We start from the raw sequence: 24,580 nt of genomic DNA, 5'->3' as shown, positions 1-24,580 counted from the left end.
ACAACTACAGAATAATTAACAAAATTCTTAACAAAGACTTCAGAGTTGTATCAGAAAGGTAGTATTTCTTATTTTCTCCTGGATGCAGGGAATGTCTGCTGTGTATCACCAGAACAAAATTCCCTTTAGAAGGCTAGGTGTCACAGCTGAAGCAATAATACCACCAACTGATGTAAGGAAAGACAAGAGTTGGAACCATGAAAAGATAATGGCTGTAACAACAGCATTTTGAAATGTTTTAAAGGAATAAAGTCTTAATTGCGTGCTATTACTTGGTTTTGTTTGTTTGTTTTTTAAATACAAGAAATCCCGTAACACTTACTGTAAGTGCTGGGGAATTGGGACAGGTGACATCTTTATAAGATGACCCTGCAGTTCAGCCTTGCTGAAAGCCAGCAGAGCGCCTACTGCAGCCATTCTGCTCCAGCAGAATTTGCAGTGAGGGGAGGGAACTTGCAAAGAGGATTGGATTGACCCAAATCAGCTGAAGTCTTAAAATAAACAAATAAATAAAGTATACACCAGTATAGACTACAAACTGGATAGAAATTCATGCCACCTGGTATTCAATTCAGCACTTTCACTCCTAAGAGAAGTTTCTTGCTAGCTGCTTTATATTCTTATATATATTTATATACCTGTAAATATGAAATGTTTACTTTTTTATATCCTTCTGCAGATACCTGCACTAATCACTGTTCCAAATCTCTCCCACTGTGACATATTTCTACAGAATTGCTCAATGTGATGAAATGTCAAAAGACATATTTTGACTCATGTCTTCACAGGCAGTAGCACGAGAGGAGATGAGAACAGCACAGTGTTTTGGATCTTAAGCAATAGATCTGCACAAGGTGGGGGTGAGTTGCTCAGGTTGTTTTTTTTTCCCCTTTAAGACTTATTTTTATAGATATTTAATCTGAACAACATCTTTGCTTCTACGGTAGAGGTATCTACAAGTAGATGCATTTACATCTATTTGGCAAATACCCCACCGGTGGGCATGTTGGCGCTTTCATTTCCATGTCTGACTGTGACTTGCTGTCCCTTTGGTCCACGCACACGTCCTTGTTCAAGGTCTGCTTATAAGGAGTATGAGATGTGCTAGGGACACGCAGAACAGTTGTACCATGAGGACCATCACAACTGGGCAGCTCAGCATGGAAAGAAGGTGAGCAACCACCCTCCCAGGCACTGCAGAACAGCTGTACCTTCTCACCCGTACAGGTGCCCTTTCTGATTTAAATCTCCTGTTGACCAAGCAATGGGATATGTTATAGGAATGATAGGGAAATGCCTGAATGGTGAACCAGCAGAAATATTATCTCCTGTAAGAAAACTAAGAGGTCAACAGGCATCCCAGCTGAGGCTCCAAGCAGCGGCATATCAACACCACCGCAGGTTAATGCATCTGACTTGGGAGGTTCAGATTTCAGGGTACCGTGCCCTGCTTGTGCATTTGTTCCTGTTCATTAACTTGTTGCATGAGTAACGGGAAGGCTAACCCAGCCAAACCTCTGCTGAGCAGTATTGTGCAACAAAAGCTTTGCTTTCAATACAGAGTTTTGCCTTGGGAATTTCAACCAAAACTACCTCAAATCAAAAAGACTTCTAATTTTTTTCTCCCTCACCTAAATTGCAAAGAACTGTACGCTAGACAATAAATGTTATGCCTGTGGCTTCACACTGACAGCTGGGACTTCAAAACATCTCCCTTGGGCTACTTTTTCCCTCCCTTGTAATTCACATAAGGAAACAGAATTCAAGGAAGAAAACTTCAACAGCTTGTTGCAGTCATGTAAATAGTAAATGACTGTCAGGTGTTGATATCAGTGGGTTTTGCAACAGGGTAATAGGAGCCACATGTGAAACAAGGCCTGAAGGACAGTAACAAGGGAGAGGATTCAAGGCTCAGAACCAGTTCACAACACCAGTAAAGACGGGGGATGCACCAAGGCTGGGCAGTACTGCTAATCCACAGGGCAGACTGTATGAAGGTGGCTATGGGGAAGAGATCTACATGGAGGGGGTCAAAAAAAAAAAAAAAAAAAAAGCAGATTCCTTCAGCTCCGTAGCACTGCAATTTCTCACTTCCATGGGGGTTCTCACCCAGTCTGAGCTCCCTTTCCCAGAGGTTGTTTCATTTCCACAAGCAATTTGATGGTTTGAGACCACAGTTTGGGTAGCTGATCTCAAGCAACCGTTCTATTCATATACTGGCTTTAAAAACAGCATTGACACTTCTTTAACAAATGTATGCAAAAATTATTTCACCATATACTGATACAGAAAGACAAACATTCAAATATGGTCCTGGACTAACTCTAATCTACACAGCAAAGACAAACAAACAAACCACCATGTAACCAGGCTCCCATATATTCATTAAATCCCTTTCACATATCACAGGCTCACTATTATGTTTGCTCAGAGTCTGTAATCTGTTAACCCAGGACACTGAAGGATTTTGTTCCGAGGCACAAAGTATTTTCAGCTTGCCTAAGTCACATCCCTGTGTAATCACCATTAGAGCAGTGACTACATCTGCACCAGCAATTTTCTCTCAAAATACATTTACTGAAACACAGCAGCAGTTTTGCACTTTTTTGAAAGAGTGGAAAACTGATTGTGTGGATCAGTAATGAGAGCAGTAATTGCCACAGGGCTGACAATAATTTATGCAGAAGTTCTCAATTGCTCCTAATGGCCTGTCAGATGGTAAAAGGGAATGCAAAGCAGATCATAAAAACAACTCTAGCGTAGCTTCGGAGAACAGAATTCTTGAAACTTTCACTCTTACTAAGAAAAGTGAAAAATACAGGAGCTGAACTGGCTTCTGGAGAAGCAATAAAAACAAACTACACTATTATCTAGTAATTCACATAGATAAGATTTTGTGATAGCAGAAAAAAAAAAAAAAAGATTGTTTTCCAAGATTTATTCATATCTTAAATGCAGGAGAACAAAATCTTCAGGTACTACCAACAGCAGATTACTACCACTACTAGGTCCGAGGTTGGTTGAGGAAGGTAGCTACTGGTTCTTCAAAACCACAGAAATATTCCTCATTTCCAAAGGTGTAAAGTGAATGCAACTCAGAAAGTAATAACCTACTTACTTTTCTAAAGACAATACCAAACTGCGCTAGAGCCATTTGGAAATGCAGTTATACTAGTCAGAGGACTTACGCTTTGGTAATGTATCAACACATATAGTTTAAAATTGGAAAACAGTCCAACACACAGAAAAACTTTTAATCTTATAGCTGCCTAACACAAGAAAGCACACTGACATATGCATACATTACACTGTACTGCTAGACAAGTTTCCTGAAGTAATTCAGGCACTCTAATGTTTTTTGTTTGTTTGTTTGGTGTTTTTTTTTTTTTTCGATCTGTGCATTTTATCCCATATTCCTCCTACAAACACATCAGAGGAAAAAGCATTTTGCACTTAAACTACAGAAACTAATTCCATTACAGCTTCAAAACTTAAAGTAGGTTTCAAAACGAAGTGCATCTCTTCTAAAAAATTAAGGAAGACTTCAACTTATCATATTAACTAATAAAATATCTTCCAGGAAAACAGTTCTAAAAATGTGGGGAAAGCAGAGACCATTGAATGAAATACTGTGCTGTGGGAAAACGCAAACACATTTTCCCAGGCTGTACTGCTGAGCTTTTCAGACTGTCCCAGAATTTCAGATGTGTCATACATTCCCATGGGAAAAGAAACGTTTTAAATACAATATCAATAATAATAATAATAATAAAAGTAATAATAAAAATCATGGTCTGATGACACAACTCCCCTCTTCCTAAAACCTCGTAACAATCTTACTTTTAAAATATTTTCAAAAAAAATTTCCCACAAAGTAAATTTATAAATAAGAGGGTAGTCTGCACATTTGTGCCTAAGAAAAAAAGTTTGCAGAACTGAAATCTTAATTCTGTAAACCATTTTTCATGGTTTACAATGTCCCCAAGGTATCCTACTATGCCCAGGTATGAGGTAATGAAAATAAATGTTTTCTTCGGTTAAAAAAATAAATTACTTCTTTCCCTTCTCATGCCTACATCAGAGACCTGCTGAAATTGATAACAACATATTCAATGTTCAGTGAGAAAGCAACAAAAGATTCCTGATTACATAGAAATGATTAAAGAATCATAAATATGCTACAAGAGCTACGCATAGCTACGTGCTCATTTTGCTCGTGAATGGAAAAGGAAAAAGGAAGGGTCTTCAAGGAAAGTAGCCAAAGGAAACTGAAGAAAATGTAAAAAGCATTTCAAGGTTATATTTAGAGGAAGACATTCTTCATACGTTTGCCAAGCTATTCACGTCATTTCACACAGCATGTTTTATCCAGCTTTATAAGTCTATGAGAGAACAGGAAAGAAAAAATCTGGATCGGTTGCCAGAAATGGAAATCTTGCATTTATGCAGAGGAACGAATATTTTAAGCATGTGAATTCAAGAGTACTTTCAAAGTGGGGGGGGGGGGGGGGGGGGGGGGGGGGGCTTAAATCCTTCTACAGATACCGCAGAAGGATCCTGCAGTTTATAGCTTAGAAGTAACATGACCTAGCTTCTATTACTCTCTGTCCAGCTAGGCTCACTGGCCTTTAGCTATGTCACTAAAAATACTCAAATGAGTGAATTTCAGTAAGTTCAAGTCTTCAGCTGGTATAACCCAGCTGAAGACCTGCCCATGTTTATGTATATAGGCTACATCAGTTACATAAGCATTCACATATTTCTCCTCTATAACACGCTAAACAATAATCTAAGATTAATAAACACCAACCACAAGCTCAAATGTGAAAACAAATACTCAAGTTTTATAAGAATATTATGATTTTAACTCAGCACACGTCACAAAGGTCAACCGTTTGCATAAAGAAATGTCAAGCATGCAAATAATACATCACTACCAGATGTAGTGGTAATAGGAACAAATGAAATGGAAATTTCCTGTTGGTGACCTTCCGGAGGGTAGGGATGGAATTAATTTGAGATATAGGACCATTTTCACTTAAATCTATGCAAACGACTTCAATAAAGAGTTTCTTTTTACCTTCATTGCCTTCTCCAGGTGGCTGGTAAAATGAGAGCCCCAAAGATATGATGGCTGCAATTTCCAAGATTATAAGAGTCACGTCCTGCAGCGCTTCCCAGACTAGCTGTAAGAATGTTTTTGGCTTCTTTGGGGGAATGAAGTTTTTCCCAAAAATAAGCTTTCTTTTTTCTAGATCTGCAGCAGTGCCAGCTAATCCTGTAAATTAAAAAATTAAAAATTAAAAATGCAGGGAAATAGAAAATAACCATTTATATCTGCTTTTCTATAAATTATTTCTTCAAGTACAACTACAAGCTGTACCAACCATGGCATATTAACAAACAGGCAGATTTTCCATTTATATTTTGCTTTTGCAAGATGACTTGCCCTTACTTTCTGAACGGTATCCTTAAGGACTTTGTTTAGCACTAATTCCTGCCACTTTTATTCCTAAACCAGTCTGTGAATTACTAGGCTTACTTTAATAAGATCTATATATATATATACATACAAACATATATACATGTAAGCAATGACTTCTGAAAACGTAATTTATTTGGACTTTATGATCTATTTGGGATGCGGCTGGAATAGCTGTTGGCAGCTTTTGGTAATATCAGAAGCAGCATATCTTTGTTCAGACCTCAGGTTAATGACCTCAAAGTAAAACTCAATAAAGCATGTCATGTTCTCCATCAAAGCAACTGCTCTTGCTGCATAGGTACTGTCACATAATTGCTGGAGTGAACTGTGTCAAATTTTGTCCCTGAGAATACAGCCACAGTGACAGGATATAAGTGTAAAGAAAAAGGAAACAAAGGTTCCTTAAATCTGTATAAAAGCGTAGGTTTTCTGCATGATACTTCAAGTTAAGAGCATTTCAATGTAAGGATGCAATGTAAGAATGTGAATGAAGCTGTGCTGAAGAGTTCCAACCTTTCACTTAGGTGCTTTTTTTTTTTTTCCCTGTGTTTTAATTATATCAAGTCCGTGCATGTCTATCACCTTTTCTGTTAAAAAAAAAAAAAAGCTACAAAATACTTGCAAGTGTTCAGGTAGAATAACTGTGCCTACATACTGCTCTCAGCAGCATAAGGAACTGCAATAAAGTAGAGAGGTTACAGGTATCTGTCAAATAATATTTCCATCTGTTAAAACATTTACAAAACTGTAGGTTTTCAATGCAATCAGCAACAGAAAATTATTCACACTTATTCACACTAAGATGACAATGAAAATATTTCCACTGAGAGTTGACCTCAGAGGACCACTACAAAGGTGCTTGCAAGAGAGCAAGAGGAAACCATCCCATGTTGTAAGGCTTCCCATCACTCCTCTCCTTGCACAGATCAAGGTAACTCCTTCCCTTCCTCTAAAGTACATTGACACCTACAGGTACCTGAAGAATGGAAAGCCCTCTTACAAGCATCTCCAAGACACCAAGCAGAAGAAACAAGGATCCTAACATGCTAATGACACCCAGCTTTATGTCCCAGCCATTGAGGACTGGCACTACCGTTCCCAGCACCACGGTGCACACATGCCAGATGAAAGCACCAGCCCAGGCATCATTTCCTCAAGACCAAAGTGATGCTTTGCTGAACGTATCAATCCTGCCACAGTACAGCCACAGCCGACTCACCTTTCACTTCGAGTATATAATTACAACTGCTGTGTAGTTTCTGGCTCTTGGTTAACTCATCAAACTTTCATTTCACCTTCAGCTTCTACGAAACACTATCCTCCCCTCCCAGGTAAAGACATGCTGTAGTTATTATTGCCTCGCTCAGTTTAATTTTCAGTACCTACTGCTTAGTGAGACTACAACACAGGTTGCAGCTACTACAAAGTGTGCCTACGCTCATCTCTGCAATTCAGACAATCACGTCAGACTTCTCAGCTCCTCTGTGAGTTCTCAGTCAGCTTCCAATGTGGGCTAAAGGCTTTACCCCTGTGAAATGTGAATAGCAGATGATGAGCCATTTGGGTAGTTACCCTTTTGTGAACCAATGTAAATCAGAGAAGTTAAGGCAACAAAGGTGGGAGATCAGAGGAGTCACTCACCACTGATGGGATCTGACATAGGGACAAACCTTCAGGAGAAATGAAACAAGTCCAATTTGATCAGCTTCCAGAGGGCTGCAAAGCCCTTTAATACAAAACAGGGTTTTCACTAAAAATAGCATGCACAATTTGTACTAGTTCCCCAAAACATAACCTGCCCCAGATACCGCAGTGACTTCATACATGAAGGGGAAAGTGCATCAACACCGTTGACAGTGGCAGGAATTTCTGGCAGAAACGTTCATATAATGCATCTACAAGCAGCAGAAAGACGTCAAATGCATACTGGAAAGCAGAAGAAAAATACATCTTCAAAAGGAGTATTTCCCAACACAGAACATATGTGCACAGCAGCAGGCCAGCTCCAGCAGGTAAGCAGATGACTGGGTACACAGCCACGGGAAGCCACGGCTGAAACAGCACAGGAAATAGCTGCCCTAGTTTTGAACAATCCTAATTACATTTACCTAGCCTTTTACAATGAATTTACCACTTTGCAAACTGCATTATGCATTTTATTGTCAATAAGCCACAAAAGGTATGCATGTCCTGTCCTATGCTACTGATCATAGCACATACGGTATTTCATATGTACATAATAAGAAGCCTCCAAAGCAAAGGAAAGAGAGAGACTGGAACTCAAAGAGCTGCTGCTTCTCTAACACACATATTGTCCACTGATACTGAAATTTATGCACCGTAAGGTTGAGGACTAGGCTGGACATAAAGAATCTATGTCCACCATTGTTTTCCAGTCTATGTAACTTATGTTAGATTTTAGATATAAATTTTAGATATAAATTTTATTAACTTTCTTCTTTAACTATGGCATTTATTTTCTTGTGAATTATTTAGAAATGCTGGAAAATGACATTCAATGTTCAGTTCAAACCAAAAGGTTTCCGTTCTCCCAAGCTGTGGCCCTCACTTTAAGAACCCTATTCAATTCATATTATTTTTTCCCTCCCTCTGAATATCAGGAGCTGACAAACTCCTGGATTTCCAGAGCAAGGGGAAAGGAAAGCATGAAGAAATCTGAAGACTGATGATGAAGTCACATCATAACAGCCCTAAGTGTTACTGCAGAGGTAATAAGGTCAGAAAGGGACAACAAAGTATGTAGAGAAGTCAAAGCTGTACACAGAGGTACTGCTAAGGGAAACAGCACTGAGAATCAGAGGCAAAGATGCTTACTTTGCAAAAGCTTCCATCAATTCTCCATGGCACTGCCAGAAGAAAGTACACAGGGGCACCCCTTATCTTTTCAAATCTTTTTATTCAGAGATGCTACTTTACATAGTCCTAGAGGTGGTTTAAGCAAGCCAAACTTTGCGGCTTGAAGAGGATGAGAGGTCACTCGCACTTCGTCGCACTGGCAGATCTGCGGGACGCTGCTTCCCAGCGAGTGCACGCTGACAGGCAGTGCAGATGGTAAAAACGTCAATTAGCACAGCAGGATCTGCAAGTGGACATCTGTCCTCACTATTACTTTAACCAGGAGACGGCATTCCTGCTGCTAGATTTGCTTTTTTCCCTCCCCCTTATTACACATACTTACTTCACTACTGTTCTTGAATATTTTTTTTTCCTCACTTGTCCCTTAATCTATGTATTGACTGCTGTGACAATAATGAAAGAATAGTGCAAATGAGAGCAAGAGGAAATATCATTTCTATATGAAGAGGAATTGAAGAAGAAAAAAAAGTTAACAGAGACACCGGTTCTATATGACCTCAGAATCCAAATGTTACTAGCAAAAGCATTCGATGCTGTATTCTGTATGACAATAAGTCACAGACAGGCTGGTTTTAAATTCATGTGTCCACACAAACATATCTATCTATCTATATATATATATGTATATTTAAAATACTTTTGTATGTTGAGGCTATGCAACAATTCTTTGCTTGACCAAAGTGTTTTAGAATGATTGTACAGATTTATATCAAATTTGTCTACAAATATTATGCATATGTTTAAGAAATACTGTGAAAATTGATTACTGCACTTGAATAGTTTCTTAAGGTTTGTTTCCAAAACTTTTCCTCCAAAACTATTTGTAATTTGTGAAGAACAAAAGATTAGCTAGAAAGCATTTTCTATGATATTCTGCAGTATATTAAATGGATTTCTTCTTTCATCCAGCTTGCCTTTTTAACACAGATTTTTTTTTTCCAATTGTTGCTTTTTGGAGGGAGAGAATGATTAAAAATCTGCAGAAACAACAATTAATGGTTTTTCCCTGTTCCTTATCTACATCTGTCAGTTATTGCACACTGAATATAAACCCATCATTTCAGTTTTTTTCCTGACAATCGTCTCCACTGCAACCAAATGGAGCATCACAAACTTCTGATTTTGATGCTGCAAAAACAGCAAAAGCACATCACTACTACAGCAACAACTGGGAATAAATAAATAAATAAATAAAACTTAAGAGAAAGGTTCATGTTCATTTAAACTATGAGATGAAAAATGGAGAAATTACATTTGTACTAATTGTGCAAACAAACCATTAATTACTTTTATAACTTCTTCCCCACCTTTTCTGACTGTCTGGAGAAAAAAAAAAAAAAGGAATTTCAAATACCAACATTATTGAATTTCTATTGAAATTAATACTCAGAGGTTAAAAAAATGAACCCACAACTATTTTTGGTAGTTAACTCTACTGACAGTTAGATGCAACATGCATGACATGCATAAATTCTTCTTATGAGAACACAGACCTATGTTTCATGTCAAGCTCCTACCACCCTAGTCTCAAACTGCACCCTCAAATGATCAGCGTTTCTAGCATGACATTACCTAGGTGTTCACTGAAACTGAAAACCAAAACAAAGTATCACTTTGGTAATTATTTCATTTCTTTGCCTAGTTTCACAAGTTCCATTTATTTCACATTTAACTATGAAATGATCCCTGCCTTTACTACTACTACACAACCCTTTAATATAATCTGCCCAGGTCCGCCGTCCTCTATAGATTGTGTGTAAATTTTCTAAAATTCACTGGGGATTAGAAACGCTAGCCCAGTTATTCTGCTATTCTAACACAGAATATACAAACCCACAATCTCATTTTACATTTTTAATGGGATTCCATTCTCAGCCTTTAGAAACAAATTTATGTGTACTACTCTTCTTTTCTCCCTTGACAAAGCCTCTCTTGACAGCAGGTCTTCATTTCTTCCACTTCAATCTAAGAAGTACTATCAATCTTGTGAGGGAAAGAGCTGGAAATGTAAAATTTTTAATTCAAACAAATAGCTAGTAACTAGGAGATTTAGTTTGAGATCTGCCTTAGGCAACCATCCCTATCTAAGAAACCGGGGAAGGCAAGGAACCATTGGCAACAAAATGATTATTGTTATGGTTTTGAACAAAGGCTCAGGAAGGTGTATTTTTTCTCTTATGTACAATGATGTCAACAAGCACACTATGCTGTAATGCAACATCAGTAGTCTCACACAGCTTACTAGGTCATGAAATCTTTGTGACCCTTGTTTAAAGGGTGTCTAAGCAAAACAAACACCTGCTTTGGTACCAGCTTTGCCAAAGAAATATGTTGCACTAAACTACCTGTTTTGCTAACACAAGTTGTTTATTTACTTTTTAATACTACAAAGGCATCAGACACGCATTCACACCTAGAATGGACGCCTCTGTGACCTCCTAGTTTTATTATGTATCATTTTATCATATGCTTGAAAAATTCTTTCATGTAGTCCATTGAAATTCTGTTTAGAGCATCTTAAATAAAATCAGTTAAGAGAAGCCAGTCTATCAGTAGGGAAGTAATGAGAGCATTTACTAGTTTCAGCAAGCTGAATTTGAATTTCACCAGTGAATGAACCTCAATGAATAATAATTTCCTTCTAATCTCAGAACAACAAAGCTGACTGTAAAGCGTAATGAATCTCATTACCTGTTTTCATTAATATCACTTGCTTATGTTTGTTTACATAAATTGTAAGAAATCTGTATAAATTTTAAAAGCCTTTGGAATCACAAATCATCCAGCACGTGTCCTGGAAGCTTTACCCTGCTGACGCTACTATTGCTACAAGTCCCGCTGGCAGTGCTGCCAACCGACCTTTACAGGATTCAAAACCCCCCTGAGCCAAGTGCTTCACAGCCAGAGCTGAATAGCCAGCATACAGAGGAGAGGTACACAGAAGAGGCAGAACCAGGAAATGAATTAACTGCCCCTCTGCTTCTCCATTAATCATCCACCCTCTTCGCATCCGACAGCGACGACCGGCCAAGTCACCATGTCCTGTCCTCTTGCCTCCTGCCCCGGCTTCAGCTGCCACCCTGCAGTGTCTGTACAGCTTCAAGCTGACTACAAAAACCTTTACATAAGTCTTCACCATTGCAGTTGCATCCAAAACTATCACTCTGAAGCTACACCAAGTACATAACATCTCCTAAGATCTGTTTTGTTCTTTGTTTTTAAATAAAGTAACTGAAGAGCTTAACATCCTATTCTGTATGCTGACACATCTAATGTGAATGATAGGAACAGATAAATAACAACAAATAGCATTTCTACAATGAGTTTCTCTCCCTCACTCTCCTTCTAGGTGTAGAAATGGATGAGCAAAAATTAATCTCAGCCTTATGAGACAGAGAAAGGCTGCAGTTCTTGCCCCAGTGGTGGCAGTTCAGGAGAGTGAACTCCCACCTCCTGGGACTCCTGATTTACACTCAGCTGCAAGATACCATGCAGTATTTATTGCTGCCAAGAAGCACTGAATGCTCGGAGACAGGTTTCATTCATTTCCTCCATCTAGCCATTTTGGTTTTATTTCTTCTGTCTTCTAGTTTCTTCTAATTTCTTTTTCAAGTAAAATTACTTTGAAGAGAAGTTATTAACCAGAAACAAATAATTTACCTAAGATAACTAATAGCAGCAACACAGAAATGGTTCCCGATACTGACTGTAATGTAGCCAAAAAAAGCCACACATCTGAAAGACATGCTCCAATTTCATAATAATCTAATGACTGGACTAGTGTGCAGGGCATTACCATGAGTCTACATCAAGGCAACAGACAACATATCAAATATTAAAGGCAGGATCTGCATCCTAACAGATGACCAATATTATTCTTGCCTGAACAGACACCGAAAAGCTTTCTGCAAAGGCTGGTAACAGTGTCTTCAATGAGAGCTGAAGGTCCAGTATGTAAGAAGAGGGATTAGGATTTCTCATTTACATTTGTACTGCGGTCGGAAGGAGTACAGCTGTTGAGAGGGGAGGCAGAAAGATCACACCACCAGAAATCATTTCTTCAGCTTTTACTCCTCTCAAGTGTCATTACACCATTTACATGTCTCATCCTGTGCATCACAGATGGTTTTCTTTTGTTCTGTTGGGGTAGTATGAGGTACAATAAAGTTGCTACAGACTGTGCCACAATACTACCAAGTACTAATGATCAAGCAGGTATACCTTCCACCCAGCACCTACCAGATAATAAACTCATGCAGACTTCCTTGTTGCATTACATATTAAAAATATCAGTGCAGATCTTCATCTAGCATTGACAGTTAACCAAAACACTATGGAGGGGCTTTCCTGCAGCTAAGCCATTCCCAAGCCGGCGGGACACCCCACAGATGCTGCGCACTGTGGGCTTGGCTCAGTACCACATATCCTCAGCAGCTTACCAGTTCTGGGGCTTTTTGTAAGAGAGGCAGAGGGATTGGGGTAATGGGAATGGTTTTTATCCCTTTCTCCAGAAAAAAATATAGGCAGATAACTGAAAATGTAGTCAAAGCCTAGAGATGGTTTATTCAAATGTCTTTTTTGGTTATTTAAACAAAAGATAGTATTTTACTCTGACATTATGACTTATAGTGTACAAGTGCCCTCTGCACAGGCTTCTATGTCACCCACAAAGGTCCAATTTCCTATTTAAGTGTAGAAGTGTAAGATGTGGCTATTTCAATGAAGTTGACAGAGAGTATGAGGGAAATACTATCAAAAACATGGTGTTAAAATGCTGTGTTATAATATGATTGTTCCAGATCATTTGAAAGCTTTTTCTTGCTTTCAAATCAAATCAAGCAAGACTTACTACAGCTTAGAAGAGCACTCACTGGCTATCCTGTAGGATCAGGGTGGAAAAGCCCTAACATATGAATTGGGTAATCGCAGGGAAAAGCAACCATGTGAGTTTAACAGAGAAGATCCAAGGTCTCAGATAAGGAAAAGAGCAAGAAGTAAATAAGCACATAAAAAAAAAAAAGTTGAAAGCCTTCCATAATTAACACACCTTCATAACCGCTTACCATCACTCTCACTGGACCCTACACAGAAATTCTTCATTTCACGCATGTTGCTAACAGCAATCACAGGGATGAAGGAAAGGGAAAACAGGCCCTGAAATCAATCTGTGATTCTTCGTTCCCAAACCACGGTCTGAGCAGTGCTGGTGACAAACAAGCAACGTTGCTACAGAGGCAGCTTCAGCCTGGCTGTGCAGATACACTGCAGCCTGGGGGAATGCAAGTCCCCCAGCAGAACCACCACCATCAGTCACAGTCCTAAGGGAATCGTACAGCTCAGGGAGGTGCCTGCATGAAGGCATCTCCTGCCAGCTGCGAGCTTTGCGTGTGCAGGCGCTCCTCTGAGCCCTGGGGTGAGCGCAGCCGAACAGGTAACTACCCCCGGCCCCCATCGGGACCTGAGGTAGCTGTGGGCAAGTGGTAGAGCAGGGAACAACATCAGGGCCACGCTCGGGATCCTGACCTAACAGTAGAGAGAGAGAAAAAAGAAAATGGAGCCACATTTCCACCTGCACGTGTGCCCAGGCCTATACTTACTGCAAATAGCTAGTGAGGGTGACACCACTGACACTGAGCCCAGGGACTCCTGCTATTAAATAACACCACCACAAAGAAATCCAGAATTAAAAGATTAGCTGCTAGACTGCCTACTGTTCATAATGATAAAGAGCCTTCAGCTTTGATTTTTCACATTTCTCATCACAGACTTTTGAGTCAGTACATCATTAGGCCTGTACGCACTGAAAACGCACTAGGCCTGTATGCACTAGCCTGAAAGATCCACACATCTCTTTCTTGGATCTTTACTCTTATTATTTGTCACTGCAATCACCATAACTCTTTAGTATAGGCAGTTCCAAGGGTCTATCGTTCATATTTATTTGATGAAGTTCATAAGAAAGGCTAAAAGTAACATAGCTAAATAGCATATGCTCTCATAACAACAAGAGTATGGAAGAGAGGTTTCTTGTGGATGAGGCCAAGAATTTGTAGGTTTAGGTAGCTCACTCCTCATATAGATATTTATATATATGAATTTACACAAATATATTAAAATAAATAACAAGAAAAATCTTATGTTCTGAAGACAGAGACATATTATTGTGATGTCCACTAGGGAGACAGGATAAAAATGCCAAAAACTCCCGCTTTACTAAGTCTGCTTCTATAGCATGATTCTCTCTCCTCCCACCCTTACTTTAAAAAATAAAAATCAGTGAGCTGTGTTTTTCAGAGGTGTTACCTCCAAGTACTGCTACTTGGCAGCTCTTAATTTCATTGCTATCTTTGTTATCTTTCTCAGTGTCATCTGCTTTTCCTGTGAGCAATGTCAGCTTGTCAGCTGCACAGCAACTGTACCCTCTTCAAGCTGTGCCTATGCAAGAGGCAGAGCACTTGCTGTAGTGTATCTTAAGCTGCTGTGCGTTTGGGAGAGTATTCAAGGTATCTAAAAAAAAAAAAAAAAAAGTGAGAACACTGAAGAAAAAGAGTGCTATGATCATTATGCCATCTGCAAGCAACATTAAATGCCACTATGCTCCTGCATGTGACAATGATGTCACTTAAACCACAATGCCCAACTTGTGAGGAGACAGTAAGAAAATAAGATGTATTTTGAGCATCCAATGGATCATATCCTGTTGCTCAGGAGCATTAAAATAATTAGACCTTTGAAACCTCAAACGTAGTGCACACACTGTGAGCTGTTACCTGCATAACACTCTGCATTGCATTCAGTGTTACCTGTTTCCATCCTCTTCAGAAACAAGTGAGACCCATCCTTTAACTCATCATCTGTCTTTCCTGTAGAATTAAGTACCACAGACTTGGAAGGACAATAAAAATGAAAGAAGCTGTAAAAATTCATCCAAAGGTGCCAGAATGAATACTATTACACTGAACACCTCATAACCAAACAGATATATACAAAGTTTAGAGACAGTGGGCACTGCTAATTTAGCAAGTCAAAAAAGCTCCCAACTGCCCGATTTCCTACATGAATTAAGAAAAGATTTGAAGAGAAGAAAGTCCCAAGACTTTCCAGTCTGATAGTAATTAGTTAATTAAATTTTTGAAAACTGTCTGGGTGTAAAAGAGCAGTAGAGCAAAGAAGAGGATTCATCATCAGCAGCAGTGTTTTAGTTGGGCTGATGGAACCATTGGAACAGACCTCATGAGATGCCTTCAAAGAGTTCTCAGCCTTGTGTAAAGCATAATAACAGGGGTGTAATACCAAGAGATGCCTTTTCTAATGCTGTGAGAAGTGTCAAAGTTTTCTTGACTCTTATTTTTAAATGACTAGCAAGTATAAATGGCAACCAAAGCAATCCCAAGATGTAGTGCGGGATATAGCATTATTTTATTCTTATCCTCACGTGCAATAGAATTCTGTTAGGAACTCAACACCCACAGACTTTTCCTAATTTAGCACACTTAAAAAAACATAAAGAATAGACTCTCGCAATATGAAAAATATATTGTCAATCACGTTGATTATCTCTCAGCATAACTAACCTTATCTGAATGCAGTAATCACTAATGAAGTTCTCCAGATTCTTTTCCAGTGCAAAGCAAATACTAAATTAAATTGTAAGTACCTCAAGGAAGGAGTTCCTTGTCACCAGCTGCAATAAGAGTGCAAGTCAGAGCCAGTCAAGGACAACACATAACACAACAAACTGGTCCCACTTCAAAATCAAATCTTAATAGAAATATTGTAGAACACATAAGACTTAACGAAGGTTTGTTCCTAAGTTTTCTCCACAGATGAATTTCAGCGGCAAAAGAGATGAATCTCACCAACCTGTTTTCCACTGTTTATTGAGTACATAACTTCCACTGCATATTCTGTAGAAAACTGAGACTCTGACTGATCCGCATCTCATCTCACATCTTACGGCTGACGTGGAAACCCTCTCACACGGGAGGGCATTCAATTAACTACAGCAACTGAAATGGGTTAGCTCAGACCTCTGGGAATTCAAGGTAGCAGAGGCAAGCATGAGACAGAAAGAGTAAGGGTGTGTAGCAAGCACATACCCTGGAAGATCCTGAAAGAAATGGATTTCATATCCAGACTCCATTTCTCATTGACAACAGAAGTAGGAAATATTTTAAGGATACAAAGGATTCTATACAGATATCTGGCAATCCAAGAAGACACTGAAAATTGCCCAATTATAAAGAAGATCTGTTCAAGGAGACATCAAAATGGAAAGCATTTGTATTCAAATCTCTCAATTTACTTGGTCACAGTATCTGTGCGTTCTTTATGTTAAGAATTACTCTTCCCTATTTTGTCTTCTATGGTTTGAGAAGTTGAAAACCTCACACATCTTTTGGCAAATGGAATCTCAAGAGAAGATAAGGCAATTCTGCAACAAAGCTCTGACAGAAGAATGTTCACATTACAAATACTTAGGAATTTGTTCTAGACACATTAGCAGAAATCAAAATATTATACTGTATAATAATAATAGAAGCAACAAATTCATATTAACAAGCATCCCTGGACAGTTTAAGCAAGTAAACAAAAATCACATTTTCTTAATGTCGCCAAAATAACCCCTACAGTTATTAATTAACCTTCATTAAATATTTGGAAGCTTAAATTTGTATTTAAAATGAGATCTCAAATTAGAAGTTGCTTAACGAATCTATGGCTTAACTATTTTCATTGCACAGCAGTTACCTATGTTTACATTGTGCTAGCTGATTCGTTTTCATTCCAGCCCATTAATTCATTGCTTTGCTTAATCCAGCTCAACTGGGAAGAGGCACTCTTAATCCAAAATAAGACCATCCATACAAAGAGTTAATCCATAATGGTTAATTGGGGAAAGATGTTCCAGAATAAATCCACATGCTAAAATAAGTAAATCCCTTAGACTGAGTCTGAGATTTAAACCACTTTCCCCTCAGCTTCAAAGCTGCTGCTAGAGACAAATACTTCCTCTTGCCACAGTGATGGCAATACAGTTATTTGGAGCTGAAGCCACACATCAGGCAGCAGAAGAACATAGTAATTTACTTTACCAAATTAGAAGTAAATTCTTTCAAATAAGAGAAACGAGAATACTGAGACATGGAGAAGCAGAAAAAGAGATTAAAGAAAAGCAAGTAGAACCAACTTTATCATTATATCAAAATGGGGCAGAATTCACTCAAGGACATTTTGTCATGCTGTAACAGAGGCATATATTTATATAACCACTGCTCAGAGACTCCATTAAATTCCCTACTCAGTCAATGGAGGATGTGCACACTGAAACATGGCATGAGCCTACAAGCAGAGCAACAGAAAAGTGACTTTCGACTTTTTGCCTATGTCCAACTGTCCTATAAATGGAGCAGCCCCTCATAATTTAGAATTTATTCTTAGTCATGATAAGCAGCTATATTTTTATTCAGCCTCAGGTTACCAAGTTCATAGAACAGAATTAATTGGAATAGATCTTTAAATATATATATACATATATATATATCCCTTTTCTAACCAAAATGGTTGGGGAAATTGGCAATCTTTCAAAAAACCTGGATGATTTCAGAAACTCAAAGTATGATTCAAAAGTATTTTGTCAACTGTGAAACCATTTTGTTTATAGCTGCAATGCAGCATTCTCTTCAGGACTCTTCATCTCACTTAAAGGATAAAATGACCCAACTGCCTAATCTGTTCCATCATTATTCATTAATGAAGACTGGGCCTAGAGGATTGTCACTGCGGGATAAATATATATAAATATAATTAATACATTCCTTAAGCATGGCACACATTAACACTGAACAAGAGAAACACATGAAAATCAGAAACTTTCGATGTCTGTTTTATCAACATTTAGAGAATATTATCAGTTTAAATAGTACTGATAACATATTATTATTATTGTATGAAATAATTTTGATTAACACAGAAAGTGCTTGAAATGCTTTTCAATGTGATGAACAGGGCCGAGGCTGAAGTCATTCCTTTCAGGCAGACATCTTGAGCATGCATTTATTTTCTACAGGTTATGTAAGTGGTGAACAGAGATGAACCGAATGGGCATGCTGAAATATTCAGGACACTCTAAGGCAGAATTTTTCCCCCTCTCTCTAGTGCCCTAATTCTGTTCTGCCTTCTGTTAAACTTGTTTATATTTTTCCCTTTCTCCCTATTTGCCTCCTATGTCTTTTGCTCATTCTGAAGCTAATCTTATCAGACCTTCCCTCTTCCCTTTGTATCCTTTTCCAGATTCCTTACTTTCCCCTTTATCTCAAAGAAACCAATGCCACTGATAAATATCAGATAGCTCTTCCTTCTTCCCTCTCAGTTTCTACAGCTTACCACAGTTCTTTCTCCTTGAAACTTCTTACTCACTTTAGAGAAATTTCATATCCTCTGATGCCACAATTGTTATTTAACTTTACACACCCATATTTATTTTTTTTATGAGAAGCATGAGCACAAAATACATAAAATTTCAGATGAACAGTGTGTAGCAATATCCATATACTGTCAGATCTGATGCTTTCAAAGATGGCTATGGAATGCTACATATTTTGCAAGCTTATGAATGACATTCAAGAAAAGCTCTTTCATGAAAACAAAATATTGCAGGACTTTGGAAATCTTAAGAAAATATACTTTGTTTAATTATAATGAAAAATAGCAGCGAACAAAGCTTCAAAAGGAAGACTTATGCGAGACTATTAATACCAAGTACCAACATTGCTTTCCATTTATGTGTCCTCAAGATTTTAGAACTTATTGGAAAAATAAACAATTCCTATTATTATGGAAACAGGAAGAAGGCTTGCATAAAATAAAAAGACAGCATTAATCTTTTAACTTCCTGAGCTTTGTTTGTATCACAGTCTTTATTTGCAATTAAGCTTAGTGCATCTTAAGTTCACTGTCTGCCAAGCCTCAGAGGACTGATACAGCCCAGGATGGGTAATTCAGGCTCCTTTTACACTGACCTACCAAACTCTGACCTATCAGACCTGCCTGGTAAAAGTGAGAAGGGATTACAGTTTCATTCAGATCTTGATACCTAAGCAATTCATTCAACAAGGGTACCAATTATGTTCGATCCCCTCACCTTTCCCCCTACATCTGGACTGGACTGATTTGCCATGGAGGGGTAATCCAGTGTCATGCAGAATTTAATCATAGTGAGCTAAGATGAAAGGTTCTGGGTCTTGAAATTGATCTTTAGTTCATCCAGTTTGTTCATTTGTTATAATTCTAATGCTATAAAAACGCAGGGTTTAATCTATAAATAAGTATCTACCGCACTCTCACGTGCAGTCAGGATGATGTACACGAACACTGTCATCTGCACCAATGAAAACAAGCGTATGAGAACGTTTCACAGAGCTTGTGCATCCTTTTGGGCTCACCCGCACCAAAACACTGGATCTATGTAATGTGAAATACATACATTACATTCCTCTGCCAATGGTTGAAGATGGCTGATAACTTTAAATGATGCAAAATATCAGTCCAGACCACCTAATATACTTTTACCTTATCACTACAAGGTTATTTAAAAGCAATGTACACGAACACATTCAATAATATCTAACCAGAAGAAATACAGACTAATTTTCTCAAAAAAAAAAAAAAAAAAAAATGGTGCCCTGGGCATTCATCATTGTGTTCTCCATTTCCCTCGCTAGAAAGGACTGCTCTGCCTGCTTGCAGCATCTGGGCTTCTGCCCCCCCAATACGCACAGTTCGCAGTCACAGCCCTAAACTCACCTAGCCCTGATCAGGTAACAAAAGCAAAGCCCCATAGCAGCCCAGGCTTCAGCAATAGCCATGCACCCCCCGCAGGACTCTGCATGCACCTGTGCAGGCCAGTGACCTGCCCTGACACCTGTGGTGTCCTCACTTGGTGGCTGACAGTCACAGGCACTATTTCCAGCTGCAGTTAAGATGCAGATTTTTTTAGGACTACTTCACTTTATAAAAACTTAATTTACAGCTTGATCCACTTCTGAGGTAAGCAGCAGTTTTGGAGCAGGGCTGTGCAGGGGGCTCAGGACACAAGCATTCTACCCAGCACTTGCTGCTGCCACAAGGAGCTCCCTGCCCACAGCTGGGCACCCAGAGACCCTCCTGCCCTCCCTTCCATTGCAGTACACCGCACTTGCTAGGACAAATGCATCACGGCAAACAGGGGTACTTTTAAATCTTATGTAAAATTGCTGTAAATATTTTTATGTCTTTTTTTTTTTTTAAGTGACAGTGCCAGGCTGACACTGTTACTAATTCTCCGTGTCAGTCCCCACCTTGGAAATTATTTTTCCTTATAATATATCTTTAAGATGTTCTCTCCTCTGCTATGGTTTCATTGCACATTATTTTTTATACGCTTCCCCCTTCCCCCCCATTAATCTGGAGTGCATCTGCTATGCTTTATGTAATGCTGCTTCGTGCAATGTCATAGGACCCAAATACAAAATCTCAGCAGGAAACTGCATCCCAAGATTTTTCCTTAGTTTATTTTAGAAACTGTGGCTTCACTACCGAGGCCTCAGCTTCATAAATTGGAATTCCTTGAGGCTGAAGACAGTTGAACCAGTCTCAAATCCTGGCTTTATCAAGCTGCTGCCGTCAACATCCTTGACTTGTCCTTGAAATGGCTTTCTACAGCCATGACTCACTCTGCTACAGCACTCATTTTACTGGCAGAAAATAGAGCTGAGTGATACAGAATTAACCATGGAGAGACGTTGCTGTGCAAGGGACAGCAGGGAGATTCCTGGGGCATGAGGAAGGAGCACCAAGCAATCAGTGTTCTTGCTATTTAAAAAAAAAAAAAAAAAAAAAAAAAAAAAAAGTACCTACAATTTAATTTTCCTGGCTTCCAAAGCACTTCCTCGATTCCCAATTTCATTTGTGCGTAGGAAAATAATACAGCCAAGCTTTCCCCTTACAAGCAGCCATTTGGGGGTGGGGGGGTGGGGGGTGAGGGAAGCGGACAGCAGGAAGTATTTGAATCAAATGAGCACAAGAGAAAATAAATTGCAAACAGGCAGCTAATTAAGCTGTTTGCAGGCTACTTTGCTCTTCACTTACATCAGTAGGTTACTGGTTGGATATTTGCTTTTCAGAAAAAAATGGCTTTAAAAGTGTATTGTATTTATTGAAACTTTGGGGTATAATTTTCCCACTGGTATGAAACAGAGGACCAAATGTTCATGTGCTTTGGTAGACCATGAGGATTTCTTCCAATAGGAAAATTGTGTTTGGAATTTGCCTTCCTATAGATGAAGCAATATGTCTGGAAGCTGTAGCTACAGGAATGATAACACAGGATGTTTTCTGGAACATATTTATTTACCTGAAAATCATGCACGGTTGTCAGGCTGTTTGTTTCCCAATAAACGTTAATAATCTGTGATCCGTGTGATATCAAAGCTTCTTGTGTTCTCTCCCTCTCCTATGCCCACAAAATGCTTGTAAATGATGATTAGACATTAGTCCACTACCTGGCACAGTTGGGATTTGAATCACGATTGGAGACCAGCAAAACACAAACATATTTAAAAAGAAAGTGATTTACGTCTTAATTTGGCATATCCAATGCTACATACAAGTCACAATGAGTATCTGTGAGTTCATTCATTTCCCCTAAAGATCATGTGCAATAGTGGTACAAAAGCCAAGTGTAAAATACCTCCTTTCCCCTGCCCACCCTACGGTCAGCTCCTGAGCCACCTGGGCGCGTCTCCAAACCTATTTGCTAGTGCAGTTACACAAACAGCTGGGTTGACACTGAAAACCAAACCGGAACTACAGAGGGTGGCAACAGTCACAGCTTAAAGCATCTGATTGTATGCTTACAGGCACCTATCTCACCTAGTATCGGTGCTATTCAAATGATGGAAATTAAAAATACCAACTTGTAGCGCTCTAGTGGCAACCACAGGTTTACCTCTTCGTGGTCTGTACAAAATCCAGTGATGGTCAGAAGGTTTTGTTTATCCTCATAGCAAGGATTGTTTATCCTCACAGCAAATGCAGCTACATGCTCATTGCTTTTACAGTTCTGCTGTTTGCATAATATAATGCTCATGCTATTAACAGCTGGATAATTCTTGACCCTTACATGCCTATATCATTCAGATGTTTGAATTTCCACAAATCCCAGGACGTTAAAGCTCTGCAAGAATAGAAGAAAGTAATCTACATGGATTACATCAAGTTTGTGCAATAAATGTCATAACATAGATCAAAAGTGTTCTTGCTTAACTCACTTCTTTGATATAACTACACCTTTATGTAAAAAGAAACAATATATACAAATGTACAAAACGTCACTGATAGCATTGTGATGATGTAATGGAAAGCATAAATTTAACACGTGAACACTAAAAATAAATGTGAAACACAAAGCTGAGCTAAGGAGCTCTCTGGTTTAGACTCAAAATATGTGTATGTACCGTAAATGCCACCTAAGCGCATTTTATGTATTTAAAGTTATACTTATCCAAAAAGAGACTAGATCTTTACAGTAAAGGAACAGTCTCTGGTGGAAACATGTCTCCAGAAAATGCAACTGACCTATACGGATTATGCTGGAAAAAAATCAGGTTTTTTTCCCAAGCATGCAGCTCTGTGGTTCATTATCAGATTTCAGCGTTAAACCAGTTTGCTAACAGAGTCAAATTAGAATTAGTGGGCAAGCAAGAGAAGGAAATGATTGCCTGATTTTTAAGGCTTACATTTCCAATATGCATCACAAAATTATGGATTAATAAAGATACTATTTTTGTGGACATGTTGGATTCAGTTTGACACTTTTGTTGTTGAGGGTTCATTGGATAGAAAGGATATAACTGCTTTTGAAACTTGCAGAAAATTAAATGTAATCTACCTTCCAGTTATTTCTAAAATTATATGCAGTTGAAAGACTGCGCTAAAGATATTTTTTTACTTTGAATGTTGTCATGCCATAAAACTTCTGATCTGGAAAAAATGTGAGACCTCTAGGAATGATAAGCACAAAAGCATTATCTTTAAATAGTGTCAGAAAATAAATAACAACTGACTTCTGGGAGTGAAGCTCAGTAATTTACACGTAGATGGGGATTTAACTCACGTAGACAGGGATTTAACTAACTGTGGAAGTATTTTAAACGCTGGGCTTTTGTTATTTCCCCCCACCCCCCATCATTTCCTATCCCCAAGTAATTCTTATTTCAGTTGTAATGCAGACTCCAACGATTGTGCTATTTCAGAGATTGACTGAAGTGCTCTTGCTCATAGTCCATGCTCACTTTTGAAACAGATAAAAATTCTGTATCAGGAAGTAAAACATTTGAGGAGCAAAGGGTAGTATTTCTTCACTGTCCTTTTTCTTGAAATGCTACATAAATACATGTGACCTGGCTTTCCAGATTTTTTGATTATCAGCAAACTAACAAAATGTATGAATCCCACGCATTCTTGGCAGTTTGCAACACAAAAAAAAAGCAGGAAGATAACACAGAGCTGACTGTTTGGACTTAAATACTTTTGCTCAAAAGTCACAGTCTGAACCCTAAGAAAGCAAACAGGCTTCTATTACTGTGTCGCACAAACAGTTATTTCTCCAAGATCTCTTCCGAACTTATATCTTGTGGTATTTATCTCATCTTTTCATTTACTATTATATGCTGAAAAATTTATGCTTAATGTTAAGCAAATTAGTTAAACTAGAACTTCAAGTGTAATCTGGCCTGCTGTGTATATCTTCCCAGATAACTTTTCAGAGGAGTTTGAATAGAAAAATCTGTTAAAAATACAGTTTATGCCAAGATACACTGTCTCCCTGCTCGCCTTGGAGACTGTGCTTGGACGTAAGAATGGACCACAGATACTAAAATGATGCTAGCACTGGAGAAGCGTTGCCCCAGATTCCCACTGCCCGTAAGTCTTCAGGCTTCTGCTTGACAGAAAAGGGCTGAGTGCCAGCAAACCAAGCACATCTGCCTTAGCCATCTCATCCAAAAGCTTCATACAGATGTCAAACCTCCCAGAGAAATCACGAGAGCCTTTGCTGACTTCATACATCTCCAAACCATTATGAATAATACTTTAAAATAGTGCAAACAACCGTTAGGTCAGATTCTGGGCTCTTATAAAAGAGACTGAATTAATTCATCTACATAGTTACAGTTACAG

General features: G+C 38.6%; 1 protein-coding gene across 23 annotated transcripts in view; it reads right to left on the bottom strand.

Moving 5' to 3' along the window:
• The window catches only part of ATP2B2 (ATPase plasma membrane Ca2+ transporting 2), a 414,437-nt gene that overhangs the window by 117,216 nt on the left and 272,641 nt on the right, over positions 1 to 24,580 (bottom strand). For all 23 annotated transcript variants that reach the window (XM_067003034.1, XM_048051896.2, XM_048051902.2 and 20 more), the window contains one exon: positions 5,081 to 5,278. In XM_067003034.1, coding sequence (XP_066859135.1) covers positions 5,081 to 5,278 — 198 coding nt within the window. The remainder of the gene's footprint in view (positions 1 to 5,080; positions 5,279 to 24,580) is intronic.

This window comes from Anser cygnoides, chromosome 10 (genome assembly GCF_040182565.1).
Source record: "Anser cygnoides isolate HZ-2024a breed goose chromosome 10, Taihu_goose_T2T_genome, whole genome shotgun sequence".
Lineage (NCBI taxonomy): Eukaryota > Metazoa > Chordata > Aves > Anseriformes > Anatidae > Anser > Anser cygnoides.
The sequence above is the reverse complement of the archived record's forward strand: the minus strand, read 5'-3'. Positions and strand labels throughout refer to the sequence as shown.